Below are 16,048 nucleotides of genomic sequence, written 5' to 3' on the forward strand. Positions count from 1 at the left end.
CATACTCTACAATTTAATAGCACAATAAAATTTACATATATCAACAAATTATATATAATATATATTATGATATACTGTACATAAATTATAATTATAAACACTTAAGGACGGATGACAATTTCATAACAAAAATAACAAAATAACAGTATCAAAAATAACCTAGAACAGCCAAAATATATCGGATGGACTTAAAATTATATAGGATGGACTTAAATTATAAGTAAATTTTAGAATGACATTATTTTTCGAAAGCAAAGGGTGAATGTTTTTTTTTTAAAGGGATCAAAGAGTTGTAAATTTTTTTATATGTATTGGATTTCATGGATTTGCACTGTTCCAATTTCCAGTCAGACAATCCCTAAATCAAAACAGACAAAATTGTACATTTGATATAAAACCTCAAATAAAGATACAGTTTTCTAAATGGCAAAAGACCTTATTCACGCTTCGGCCATATTGAATCCAGAATGAGACTGAGAACGCAAACAAAAGTAATGTGGTGTCACTGCAGTAAAATCGCCACCTTGGCGTCTTTAAATTCTCCTTCTCCAGTCCTAGTAACTCAAAACTAATCATATCTTACATCATTTCAAACAGGAGTTGATTCACACTTTTCTGAGAAAGGTAAGTTTTACGCCAATTTTCTCGCTGTTGATCGGGTGTAAGTTCCCATTTCTAAGGCTATGACTTCGCCATCTTATCAATGGATGACGTAAATTACATTATGAACCTCTATTTCAGTGTCTTAAAAACAAGGTGTAAATAAAGTCTATTGCTAGTATAGTTAAGCAAAGATATTTGTGCTCATACAGATCACATTCAAATTGTAACCACGAGTAGTCCACTTCTATTAAAGTTTAAAAATACTATTAGAAACTATATAGTAAATGGATAGATGCGCCATCTTGTGGGGGAGGAGGTGGGGGGGAGGGTGGAATATATGTAAATAGTCTTCTTTTAAAATTTCCTTTAAAAAAACTTCAAACTAGGAATTTTACTCATTACAGAGTATCTTAAAATTACGAGTCATCATTTTAACATTCAATTTCAGATAATTCAGGACATACATGGATTTGAAGGCTCAAATTTTGTCAGCGAGCTGGGAACACTATTACTAATTGACTCAGCTAAAAAAGAGTCCTGTTTCTGAGAATAAAGTATGATTGGTAAAAAAAAATGGTGCACCTGTCCCTTTAAACTACCACAAAATAGAGTGGACTGCTCATGTATAACTTTTGAACTGGACCTGAATATGCAAAAATAGCTGTGCTGAACTATAATCTGTTTAATTCTTAATATAAACATGCTCATATTGACTCAAAGAATCCAATGAATGCTTTGAATCGTCCATTGAACATTATTACACCGAATTCTCAAAAAAATCTACTAAAGTTTTTAATTCATAATTATCTAAAATCTCCAACAAAGAGGCTACTTTGGTCTTGACATTCTGACCTTTGAACTTATATTTATCTATAAATAGATCTGTTATCATACCTACAAAAGAAAAAGATTAGAAAACCAGTTGCAAAATACAAAAAAATTAATATCATATTACTCAGGGCTGTTTAGTTTGGGAAATCTTGTACCAATTAACACTGAGAGTGCATGAATAACCTAGAAAATCCAGCACATTTATATAGAAAAAAAAAAGATCATATTGAAATTAGTCATTTTGGAGTTCCAATCAGACATGACTCACAAATACAGATTAATCAACAACCCTGATATTATAACATTCAAATTCAATGGTGGCTCAGTACTTAGCATTTTGCATATAACACACCTATTGTATACAAACACAATGCAAATGCATTCCGAATTCAAAATTTTCTGCCCACAGATTACATGATTTTTCAGGATCTCAACAAAGCATCTTACTTACCATAAAGTCTTTCTAAATGACAAGGCTGTTTTTTGTACTCTATTTGTAGAGAGTCAGCCTCTTCTAAGATCTGTTGATACTCTGGTGACAGAAAACTGGTATCATTTTCATGTACTTGAAGTTCCTGGAAAAAATAATTTGGCAAACTCATTAAAAATTGTTTTTAATTAAAACTCTTAATCTAAGGACAATTTGATTAATTAACAGCTTCAGATAGTTTGTTTTCAATGTTTTGGATAACTTCATTCATACTAAGATCTGAAGACATTTACAGTTGATTAATTCAAAATTCAATCAACCAATGGCTTTGATCAGTAAGATCTCTAGAGCTAAATTTTTTCTAAAGACGTACTTAGGGGATGATTTGAGTCTTGAATATATGTCAATAGTCTTTCGAACTAGTAAGATTGTACGAAAATTGCATAATTCCTTCAAATAGACCTCAAACAAGAAATTTCGTCTCCTATTTCTATAGATGTATTTTCTATATAGTATATATGGCAGTGTCTCAAGAAATAACGACTCATCTTTTTTAACATTCAAACACAGATAATTCTGGACACACATGGATCTGAAAGCTCATATTTCAACAGTGATCTGTGAATACTATTATTGATTCTCTACTCTGAGATTAATGTATGATTGGTCAAAAAATGGCGCACTTGTCCCTTTAAAGATCTCTTGTTAAAAGTCTACACCAATGCCTTACTTCCTCAAGGTACATGACTTTTCCCCATCATCTTCTTTGTTCAAAAGCAGAGAAACAGGAGGTAAAACTCCAAAACTGATGATTAAACTCAGAATATTTGAATTGAAATCAATGGCAAAAATTTTATGATAACAAGGAGGCAAAAAATGTGACGTCATTTGTTACTAACCTTCAATGCGTCAATGAGTTGAACTTTCTTAGCTAACAATAACTGATACTCTAATTTAGGATGTATTAAACCAAGAGTATGAGGTATAGAATCTTCATTTATATCTTAAATAAATAAAAACAATACTTTCAATAAATAAATACATTACTGTCAATAAATAAATAAATACACTACTGTCAATAAATAAATACATTTACTGTCAACAAAATAAATACATTGCTGTCGATAAATAAAAACATTACTGTCAATAAATAAATACATTTCTGTCAATAAATAAATAAAACATTACTGTCAATAAATAAATACATTGCTGTCAATAAATAAATAAAACATTACTGTCAATAAATAAATACATTGCTGTCAATAAATAAATACATTACTGTCAATAAATAAATAAAACATTACTGTCAATAAATAAATAAAACATTTCTGTCAATAAATAAATACATTTCTGTCAATAAATAAATAAAACATTACTGTCAATAAATAAATACATTACTGTCAATAAATAAATGAACTTAAGTAGTTATCCTGGTTTAAAATATTGGTTGTTTCTTTTTTTCTTTCTAAACAAGCTAGACTTTTATTTTGTGTTCAATTTACCGTAATTGATATCCAGCCTTATTTTCTTTTTGGTAGCCTCTTTCGACAAGACGTCTTTTAATATGGATATAGTTGAAATATTGTCAGACTTGAATATGGCTTCACCTTTTCTGCAAACAAATAATCAAAATAATCTTTAAAGAAGCTAATACTTAGTTTGAAATTGGTATTTCTATATCTGATAGTGATATATTGGCAGACATGGGGCAGGCAGACAAATCTTATGGACATAACCTTCCACTGATTAGTTAATAATTTTATTTGATTGCAAGGGAACAGAAAGTGAGATTTAAATTCTGAAAAGTGGCATGGACAATTGATAAAGCAAACATTTTGACAATTATATACCTTGAGCCTATTTTCCTTCAAAGATCCCATTTGAAAAACGAATATGAAGTGCTCCTCAAACTTGACATATATGGTTTTGAGCAATAAAATAGTTACTGCATTTTGATCAGATAGGCCTGGGAACCAAAATTCCAATCTTTCAAAAACCCTTACCTGTAAGAACATTGTAATTGTGTATCTAGGAATGTTGATATGAAATAAAATACCACAGAATCACCGGCTGGGGATCTATCTGGTAATTCAGGTAAGCAGAAACACACCCAATTATGCATTTCTGCTAAACTAAACTGTCCTGTCAACTTCAATGTATTGCATGGTCTGAAATTGAGAAAATTTACGTCTTTAAGTTAAGTGCTTGCTCGTGTCAAAGGTTAGGGATCCATACAGGCAAAGGTTGAGATGGTATCTTCAGGTTTCCTTGTAAACTTCAAAGATTAATGTGATAATGCCAGAAACATTAAATGGATTGATACATTTTTTTCTTTGATAATATCAGTTATGTAAGTGTAATAGCTGCTTCAAATTTGAGTAAAATTTCAATTTCAAAAATGTTTGTGGACCTGGGGCGACTTTTGAAGAAATACAGTTCAACTATTGACTGACCTTGTATCATCAAAGACATGAGTACGTTGATGTAGTGATAATGGTTTAATTGGGTATTGTTTAACTTGACATGTTTTAGGTTGTATACGGGGGGTGATATAAATCTGTAGAGTGCCATATTGTCCTTCTATAGAACGTATCTTTAATTCTAAACGTGTTGTATTGGCCTGACATCTGTATGTAGCCAAAACGAAATTACCTTCCTGTAAAAAAAAATGAACCTTTCTACAAAGATAGCCTTGTGAAGCAAGATGAAATACGCCCACCAGCAGTTGAACATGATATTTTGGTGAAAAATCGATAAGGATCATCTTCATTAAAAAATCAAAAGAATCTGTAAAGAATCGTTGCCTGTAGAGTGAGCACGAGCCAAATGTGAACAAACAAGACGAACCACCAGGGTGATTACAATACACGCCCAAAATATATTTGTGGGCGTTTAAAACTAAGATTCTTGTGGATCCTGTTTACTAGCTTGTCCTTGGCAAAAAAACAGACAAAAACTTTCAAATTTCAATAGGTTTGGATAATTTCCAGGATAGCTGTTGATATGGCTTCTGCTAGACATTTCTATCTATTCTAAAATGTTGATTTTGGGTCTTGAATAGATGTAAATAGTCTTTAGAAATATGGTACTATAAATGTATGAAACTGCATAATCCCTTCAAATATACTTGAAACTGAGATTTTCTCTTTCTATTTTTATGTCTTCTTCTATATCTGGCAAAGTCTCAAAAAAAGACGAGCCATCTTTATAACGCGAGTAATTTTGGACACAATTGGATTTAAAGAATCAATTTTAGACGGTGAACTGTGAAAACTATAACTGATTGGCTTAGCTTGAAAATTCCCATTTCTGAGTATGATTGGTTAAAAAATGGCCAATCTGTCCCTTTAAACTAAGCTTTCTTGCCGATTATTACACAATTGTTCACATATAAGAGATATTTACCTCTGGATTACAAGCACTATGACTAACTACAGCTGAATTCTTTTCAACATCCAATAGATCTACTGGTACATCACTCTAAAATAATGAACATCATTGATGAGACATTGAGATTCATTTGTAGAGTTTAATGTCTCTGATTAATATATACAAGGGCAAGAAAATCTCCTTGAATCCCATCAGATAATATACTAAAATATATGAAAAAATCTTTATCTCTTCACAAGGTACATTTGTTGGTTCATGAACACAGCAAATGTTTTCATAGACATTTGCAAACTATGTAACCTATGTTTTATGTAAAAGCCTCCTCCCATCTATAATGCCCCACAAAATTTCTTAAACAGTTTGCACTTGCTACAATGTGCAAACGCAAGAAGTATTCTAGCCTCTATCATCCAGGCCCTCTTTGTCTATGCACAGCTGCTTGTTAGACAGGAGAAGTCTGGGCATCAGAGACAAGAATAATTCAGGAATCTTCACCTTAAAATATTACAGTTAAAACAATGTATTACTCAAAGATTTAAAAGCAATAAAATTCTGCAATTTTCTTAATGAACAAAAGCAGGGTGAATTGAGTTTTTTAGCCCTAAAATTTTACAGTTTAAACAATGCCTTACCTGTAAGAGTACATTGTCTATTGGCATCTGTAACTCTAAACTAAGTGTATAACTAGCATCTTCTCTATTCAATACAAATTTATCATTAATTTTAAACAAAGGAACAGCTGATACAGCTGTATTACTATAAGCTGTTTGTTGGTATTTCTCTCTTTCTTTCATAACTTTATCTTGTAACTGTTCTAGATCATCTCTATAATACAACATAATTATACAAAATTTACTTCAATTTTCTTGATAACGCTTCCTAAATGAGCATATATTAGAAACATAATATCCATTGATCTAGTACTTAATATTCAAAATTCCTCAAAATAACTGATTTTTTTGCGATATATACCTCAGAGGTATTAGGTGTATTAGGCGTATTAGCAAAGTACGTTGAGCAGGAGATAAAATGAACAGGAATATTCCACAGTCTAATACCCTTAACTCATATCTACATACAAAAAATGTATTTAAAACCAGATTGAAAATTAAACTTATTTTATATAATTAGCAATGTACAAAAATAAATAAGTTAAAGGATGATTGTTAAAAATGTCAGCGAAAAAAATCAGAAAGAAATGCCCATAATATAACAGTCTAGGAGAGACTTACAAGCAACTCATTCAAGCAAATAAATATAAATATATAAATATGTTGCAAATTCAAAATGTGATATGACTATGAGATATGATATGATTATGTGATATGATATGATAATGTGATATGATATGATAATGTGATATGATCATGTGATATATGACTATGTCATGTGATATGATCATGTGATATGACCGCCACTGCCATGTCATATGGATGTATGTGATATGATAATGTGATATGATAATGTGATGTAATATGATGATATGATTATGTGATGTGATATGACTATGTGATATGATATGATTATGTGATATGATAATGTGATGTAATATGTGATATGATATGGCTATGTGATAATAGATATGGTATGACTATGTGATATGAAATGACTATGTGATATGATATGATTATGTGATGTACCATTTTTCATGGTTTAAAATAAACTATTCGTTTGAATAAATGATATTAGTACATCTAATAAATAAACAAAATACAACATCTTATATTGCTTACTTTAAGCCCATTAATTTATGAGCTGTTCCTGATTCTACCATTACTTCTTGTGGTCCGAATTCCTTAGTCTGATGTTCTGATGTCAGCCCAAATACCCAGCCTATAAACCATGCAAACATGCAAAATATTAGTAAAGCATACCAAAAACCAGGGCATAGAATTGAAAGCTAGATAGTAAAGAAATAAGGCACATATTCCCTGTACAAAGGGATTTATCTGTAAGAATATAAAATCAGACTCAAAGATATGTTTGTCATATTTACATGAACATCACAAACCAAGTAAATTTAGAAATGATAACATCACAAATTTATTAAGTTTAATGCAATACCAGGTATTCAGCGAGTAGTTTTGAGATCTAAAATCTTTACTGAATGTAAAAATACACAAGCGCATTCCATCTAATTGTTCAAATCATACAATAACACAGTATTTTCACTGTTAAAATAGTGCTCAATACATCAATTATATGTAGAGCTATATAGAAATACCACTGTTAAAATAGTGCTCAATACATCAATTGTAGAGCGATATTGAAATACCATTTTTAAAATAGTGCTCAATACATCAATTGTAGAACGATATAGAAATACCACTTTTAAAATAGTGCTCAATACATCAATTGTAGAACGATATAGAAATACCACTGTTAAAATAGTGCTCAATACATTAATTGTAGAGCGATATAGAAATACCACTTTTAAAATAGTGCTCAATACATCAATTGTAGAGCCATATAGAAATACCACTGTTAAAATAGTTCTCAATACATCAATTATATGTAGAGAGATATAGAAATACCACTGTTAAAATATTATTCAATGCATCAATTGTAGAGCGATATAGAAATACCATTGTTAAAATAGTGCTCAATACATCAATTATATGTAGAGCTATATAGAAATACCACTGTTAAAATAGTGCTCAACACATCAATTGTAGAGCTATATAGAAATACCACTGTTAAAATAGTGCTCAATACATCAATTGTAGTGCTATATAGAAATACCACTGTTAAAATAGTGCTCAATACATCAATTGCAGAGCGATACAGAAATACCACTTTTAAAATATTATTCAATGCATCAATTGTAGAGTGATATAGACATACCATTGTTAAAATAGTGCTCAATACATTAATTGTAGAGCTATATAGAAATACCACTGTTAAAATAGTGCTCAATACATCAATTGCAGAGCGATATAGAAATACCACTTTTAAAATAGAGCTCAATACATCAATTGTAAAGTGAAATACCACTGTTAAAATAGTGCTCAATACATCAATTGTAGAGCCATATAGAAATACCACTGTTTAAATAGAGCTCAATACATCAATTGTAGAGCCATGTAGCGAAATACCACTTTCAAAATAGAGCTCAATACATGAATTGTAGAGCGATATGGAAAAACCACTTTTAAAATAGTTCTCAATACATCAATTGTAGAGCCATGTAGAGAAATACCACTTTTAAAATAGTGCTCAATACATCAATTGTAGAGCCATGTAGAGAAATACCACTGTTAAAATAGTGCTCAATACATGAATTGTAGAGTGATATAGAAATACCACTGTTAAAATAGTGCTCAATACATGAATTGTAGAGCCATATAGAAATATCACTGTTAAAATAGTGCTCAATACATCAATTGTAGAGCCATGTATAGAAATACCACTGTTAAAATAGTGCTCAATACATGAATTGTAGAGTGATATAGAAATATCACTGTTAAAATAGTGCTCAATACATCAATTGTAGAGCCTTATAGAAATACCACTGTTAAAATAGTGCTCAATACATCAATTGTAGAGCCTTATAGAAATACCACTGTTAAAATAGTGCTCAATACATCAATTGTAGAGTGATATAGAAATACATGTTCATGTATTAAAACAGTACATAAAAAAACATATTGCTACTCAAAAATACTGAAACCATGCATTTAGATAAGCAAGGAATACATAATTAAAGTGGCTGTGAGGATTTACTTGAAATTTGCAAAGGGGATAATCATATCTCCCACTGAACACTAATTTAGTTTTTTGGATACCTTGAGGTACCCACATATATTTTTTCCCCATACCTGTTTGCTATATTTGCTGTTCAATATGCAAAAAAACAGTCTAATTTTCAAACTATTTAACCATTCAGTAAGTTTTAAGTTTTCTTTAAATCAACAACCAGAAGATTGTGTGTAATTTAGCAGACACAGCCTCTTTAAGCAAGCATTTTGTTAATTTTTCTATGGATTTTTCTTTAATCTGCAAGGTTACTTAGTTATCCAATATCACCATGCAGTTATATATAGCCCATTACCAGCTTTAGTTTACCTTAAAGCCCTAATCTTAGCCCGACCTTCGGGGCTCAGTTTATTATTGTCTGGGGGTTTCCCTTTTCGATGACCCTTTGAAGTTAGTGAAAATACACTGCCTGTAAAAACCATGTAAAAAATGTGACGAAGAAAAAAGCCCCTCTTCTTCAAAATTAATCCCATAAACCAAAAACAACCATTCAAATGCACTATATTGAACAATCATCTTCCTGTTTCATCCCCAAGCTACAAGCAAATATAAGATTTGGATCTTAATGACAATTTAGACCAAGACCACAAAAATTTCTGCAGTTTGAAATTTTAATTCAGGGCCTAAAAACATGTTGCCATTACAAACGCTTATTAGAGAAAGTATAAAAAATGGCAAACTGTACCTGCATATGTAGAGCAGACAATTTCATCATAACCTGAACTAGAGATAATTCCACCTTGTACAGACGTCACACTTTCACTACATGTCTAAAATTTAAAATACATATATAAAAATTCAAATTCTTATAGATTTAATGAGATTTCACACAAAACTTAGATAATGAGGAGGGCTGTAGTTCAATCAGTAAAGGTGTTTATAACCTTCAGCATGAAAGCATCTTTTCCTGTTAATTCATTCAGCTGTAAGAGGGTTAACCTACTGATTATCCATAGCCAAAATTTTGACCTCTTAATTCAAATATAATTTCTTTTAAGTCTAATAACAACAATAGTTGTCTACAAACTGGCCATTGCCCCAACCTATTGGTATTGATAGTTACATTCCAAGAATCCACTGAATCCGTCCTCATCTTATCACCATCCATAAGCAGGTGGGTCTATTGAAAGGGGAATCAAGCAGAAAAGGACTGGCCTTGCCCACAGACTTGGGTAATATTTATTTCAAGATCTTCCAAACCCATTCCTGGCTATGTCATCTGTAGAGCAAAATCCAGAAACTTACATAACTATATCTATGTGTGGGTTCATCAGCTTCATCATAACTATAGATTTCAACCTGTCCATCATCTCTACCAACTATCAGATCTAATACACCATCAGATGTTATATCATAGTTATCTAAACATAATATTCCTGAAAGAATAACAATATTATAATTATAATCTCTAAATGACATATAAATAAGTAAGAACAATATTAAAGAAAGGAGTAGTATATCCATAATAGTGTTCTTATTTTTTTAATATTATTGTTCTAATAACATAATATTACAAGTGAAATAAAAATATCACTGTATCTAAACATAATGTTCCTGGGAAAATAACAATATCATTGTTATTTTAACATAATATTACTGTAAGAATAACAATATCATTGTTATCTAAACATAATATTCCTGGGAAAATAACAATATCATGGTAATTACTGTAAGAATAACAATATCACTGTTATCTAAACATAATATTCCTGTAAGAATAACAATATCACTGTTATCTAAACATAATATTCCTGTAATAAAAAACAATATCATAGTTATTTTAACATAATATTACAAGTGAAATAAAAATATCACTGTTATCTAAACATAATATTCCTGTAAGAATAACAATATCATAGTTATTTTAACATAATATTCCAGTAAGAATAACAATATCATAGTTATTTTAAAATAATATTCCTGTAAGAATAACAATCATAGTTATTCAAGTTATAACATTTCAAAATTTGAGTTCAAGGATGATAAATTTAAAAAGAAAATGTATATATGATAAAAATGTATGGTTACCTCCATTTCTCTTTTCATTGGTCAATTCCCATCGATGTGACGGCGACAATCTGAAATTCAAAGAAATTGTTTTTCCCTTTTTGTCAATAAGGATAATAGAATCAAAACAGAATTATCTTGATATGTAAGCATGCTGAACACACTACAATACCATAGTTAAAAAAACAATGACCAAAATAATACTTACTGTCCAATTGAAGTCAGTCCTACTCTACCATCAGATGTACCAAATAATATTTCATTCCCTTCATCACCTGAATACAAGATTTATATAAGCTTTAGAATTAGACAGTTCTTCATTGAAAAATTTTTTATTGATAAACTCAACTGTTCATAGAATTCCTCATTCAGTCTTGAAAAAAACTAGGAACTAGGAAAAAAATAAACTCGCATCACTTTTCAAGATGAATATAAGTCTTTTGATTTATCTGCAATAGGTAATGGATATATTTGACAGCTAGTTTGATAATAGGAGTTCATTTTCCACAATTGGACATATTGATCTTATGTGAGAAATTAGCTAGCTCAAAGTGATAACTGAATAAGAGTAAGAAATTTCTAGTTTATGAAGACTTTTGATTCATACAATCATCTAGAGCTCATCTGATGAATATCATATTATCTCATGGCTAGCTAAGACTCTGGTAACTTCCACCAGTTTAAGCAGTTGATAATAACAGGACAAAATGAATTATAAATACAAATACCTCCATTAACATCATACATCTGTAGAGTTACTGGTGGACCTGGTACTTCTACTTCATATAATAATTCAGATCCCTGTAAACAGTATACTTATAGTAATTGATATAAGAAGATATGGTTGGCTTAATACTTGATAAATTTCAGCTTCCAACAGTCTCTTCAAAATAACATTTAATAACCAGAACGATAGAAGTTGGACGTGAAATCAGAATAATGCACTTAAAGGGATTGTAAAGAGATTTTTCTAAATTTCGAGGACAATGGTAGTATCAATTTGCCATTCTTTTAAATATGCACATTTATTTAAGCCCATTTACACCTGTGCCCAGTTAAAAATGCTTTATTGAAATCTAACCTGAAGCACTCGAAGAACACGATCCTGACAAGCTAAAACTGGAGTGATCTCGGTTACTTTATCCATTGGTAAACATAATACATCATTGATTTTATCACCACATAAATAGTAATTAGTATCTTTACAATCATGATAATGATTAAATATAAAATTACCACAAACAAACAAATCTGATCCTTGTACATGACTGAAATAACAAACAAATCAGATTCTTGTACATGACTGAAATAACAAATAAATCTGATCCTTGTACATGACTGAAATAACAAACAAATCTGATCCTTGTACATGACTGAAATAACAAATAAATCAGATTGTTGTACATGACAGAAATAAAAATAACCCAGAGCTTTGCACATGACTGAAATAACGAAATAACAAATAAATCTGATTCTTGTACATGACTGAAATAACAAACAAATCAGATTCTTGTACATGACTGAAATAACAAACAAATCAGATTCTTTTACACGACTGAAATTAAAAATAAATCAGATTCTTGTACATGACTGAAATAACAAATAAATCAGATTCTTGTACATGACTGAAATAACAAACAAATCAGATTCTTATACATGACACAAATAACCCAGAGCTTTGCACATGACTGAAATAACAAATAAATCTGATTCTTGTTTCTGATCTTTGTACATCATAGAAATAACAAACAAATCAGGTACATGTGCATAACTGAAATAAATTGATTTGATCCCTGTACATGATTGAAATAACAAACAAATTGGATCCTTGTACGTGACTCAATACATGTACATGACTTAAATAAAAAAATTTTTTATCCTTGTACATGACTGCAATAACAAATGAATCTGTTCATTGTACATGACTGAAATAACAAATAAATCAGGTCCTTGTATCAGATCTTTGTACATGACAGAATAACAAATTTATCATAGAAATTACTAGCAAATCAGATCCTCATCCATGACTGAAAATAATAAACAAAATGGATCCTTGCACGTGACTGAAATAACAAACAATTCAGATCATTGTGCATGACTGAAATAACAAAAAAATCAGATAATGTACATGACTGAAATAACAAAAATATTGTTTTTACTTACAATGATTGTACAGGTTCAGACATATTGGTGTCAAATGACAAGAAATTTTTGCCTTTTTTGGTGTAGCCTCTTATTTCAGGACCAGTAGCTATAAATATCCTATCTTTAACGCCACCAATTGGTCCTCCTAACTCTAGTCTGGTTATTTTCTGGGATGGTGGGGTCTGGAATACTTGCTGTAAATGATAATTTTTGTCAAATCATTATAACAATCTTATACGAAAAAATTAATATGCTGCATATTTCAAAACTAATACAAGTAAGTTCTAATTAAATACTTAATAGAAACCCCTGTACATACAAAAAAGGTAGAAAAACTTCTAACAACCCTTTAATAACCCCATTGCCTCGGTACATGCTCTACATTGGTTTTCATACCTGTATTTCAGCTTTTTTTGCTCCAAAAACCTGTAATATTCCATAGTTGTCTGCTATAGCTATCTGAAATATACAGTAAAGGTAATGAAAATATGTTAATTAAAATATCATACAGTCTACAAAGATTTTAAAGGGACAGGTGTGCCATTTTGGGGGGTTGATTTGAGTATTGAAAATATGTAAACAGTTTTCAGAAGTATTAAAAATGTAAGAAAATCACATAATTCCTTTAAAAAAATCTCAAACTAGGAATTCTACACACTATTTCTATAGATGTATTTTCTTCTTATCATGAGTCGTCATTTTAACATTCAAGCACATATAATTCATGATGGCTTTAATTTTGACAGTAAACTGTGTTCAAACACTTCTGAGACTAAAGTATGATTGGTCAAAGAGAATGGCACACCTGTCTCTTTCAAGGAATTCTACCTCTTAGAAAAAGTTTCAAACTTGGTCAACAAGTGTAAGGTCTATATATTCATCAGTTGGACTTACAAGGTGCCATGACTAAAGAAAAGAATCTCTAGTGAATATAACTCAAATCTGTTGTAGCCAAGCCCAATTGTTCTAAACGGTCAAGTTCTTTTTTTCCCACTCGAAGACAAGTAAATTTATTGAATTCAGATATGAAAATTAATTTCAATGGAATCAGTTTTGAAAACTTATCAGATTACAACTTACCCTTTGTAGTTTCCCAGAGGTTGGTAAAACTCTCATAGATTTTGGAGATGTTATCCCCACCTGAATGAAAGAATTAAAAAAAAATTGATAATAAACTTTATTTACTGAATTTGTTTGATTTCAATAATTCAGTTTATTTTATTAACTTTTATAACAAATAGATTTGTTTAGATTTTAACGGCTTTATAATTCGGCATTCCATCAAAAGTTTCGCACTGAAGTGTAGAAGCGAACACAAAAGGGGCCCAGTTTATATGCTTTTCTATCATATTACTTTTGTCAACAAATATTGTAGACGAGTTGAATTTGAAGATGAGTTCTTCAACAATATTTTGTAGACGAGTTGACAAGTTGCAAGGCCAATTAATTAATTTGAGTTTGACAAGTGAAAGTCAAGTTCAAGTGCTCAATCGACTCAATCGGATTAGATTCTGACAGTGGCACTGAAGTGGTGAAGAAGCTAGAAAGTGATATTTATAATGTGTGCGTTTTGATCTAGATCCAAGGTATTTACCTGAACGTAGTCAACACGAGTTAGATTTAATTTCATCATATTGAAGATTGCCTAAATGATAAATTCCATAAAATAGTTCACGTAAACATGAACGCTAAAACATTTTCTCAACTTCCTTGACAAAAATGTAAACAACAACAGTTCCGCAGTCAACCGGAAGTGAAGGTTCGCAGAAATTCAAAGAAAACTTTAAAAAATATTACACTTTTCAAAGACAATGAAATAATCATTTGTTATATCTATAGCTTTAATAAAAAGATATTAGATAAATTTTCAAATATTCGGACAAATGCAACTGCCACAACTTTATTTTTGATTGGAGTGTAGATACCGTATATTTGCGTGCATAATGCGCACATAATCAAGATACGGCTCGTCATATATATATGGGGTACAAATTATACGTAGTTCAAACAATCTTATTTTACACTGCATAAAGAGGACTTAAAGGGAATGTAAGGAGATGTCCTAGCCTTTTTATGTGTATTGGGGACACTTTTGTCTTATATTTGGGACATTCCAATTCTTCGTCTGATGCCTGTGGTTCCTGCAATTCTAGAAAGAGTTCACTGGAAACGTTGCATCTCCTGCAAGAGAATTTGTAACCAACCTAACACCAGACCACAATCACATGATAATATATGTTATCTCTCCTTACAAGAAGGCCTTATTTCTAACTAAAAATTGCAGACTCATTCACATTTTGCTTCACCGTTGCCTTACTACTACTCTTTACTACGTCTTTAATTGCTTAGTTTTAACAGAATAGAAGAGTTGTGTAATATTAAGTGCAAATCCTGCTTTAAGGTTTTTATTACAAAACTCTCTGGTCAACCAAAATTTTCGACAGTAGCATCTTCTGATCTATCTGTGGATTCACGATTCAGTAGACCTGTACTTATCTAAGACCACTGAAAAATAACAGTGGCCACCACAGAATTGTCAAGGGGAGCTGACAGTCTTTTCTGTCTCTATGTAATGGTGAGAAATATGACTGGGGTTGCCTGTAGAAAGGACATAGTGTAGACACATAGTAGCCCCAACCAACTACCAATAAACTCATAATAAAAGAATAGTGAAATCAAGATGTTTATTATACAAGACATGAATACAATGTTTGTAAATCTGTTGTGGCTCAGTCACAACACTGAGACAGCTGGTTATGTCATGAAATGGAAACTCTACTAGGTAAGTCATGACATTTAAATGCATCTGGTTTAGTCATGATATTGTATCACATCTGGCTCAGTCATGACTTTCTATGTTGTTCACAATACTGAGTTTGATACACA

At 30.8% G+C, this 16,048-nt stretch overlaps 1 protein-coding gene across 1 annotated transcript; it reads right to left on the reverse strand.

The window, feature by feature from the left end:
- Positions 1 to 1,360: 1,360 nt before the first annotated feature.
- Positions 1,361 to 14,884, reverse strand: LOTGIDRAFT_223884 (hypothetical protein; the record flags this gene model as incomplete). Its single annotated transcript, XM_009046631.1, has 19 exons — positions 14,757 to 14,884; positions 14,243 to 14,302; positions 13,559 to 13,621; positions 13,181 to 13,356; positions 12,099 to 12,285; positions 11,746 to 11,818; positions 11,226 to 11,292; positions 11,039 to 11,088; positions 10,256 to 10,386; positions 9,696 to 9,780; positions 6,988 to 7,087; positions 5,887 to 6,079; positions 5,270 to 5,344; positions 4,318 to 4,520; positions 3,868 to 4,032; positions 3,367 to 3,476; positions 2,764 to 2,867; positions 1,886 to 2,009; positions 1,361 to 1,497 (listed from the first exon to the last, which is right to left on the reverse strand). Exons 1-19 carry the CDS (start codon positions 14,793 to 14,795, stop codon positions 1,361 to 1,363), a joined length of 2,142 nt encoding a protein of 713 aa, XP_009044879.1. The 5' UTR covers positions 14,796 to 14,884.
- Positions 14,885 to 16,048: the final 1,164 nt, after the last annotated feature.

The sequence above is a fragment of the Lottia gigantea genome, assembly GCF_000327385.1.
Source record: "Lottia gigantea unplaced genomic scaffold LOTGIsca_104, whole genome shotgun sequence".
Taxonomy (NCBI): domain Eukaryota; kingdom Metazoa; phylum Mollusca; class Gastropoda; family Lottiidae; genus Lottia; species Lottia gigantea.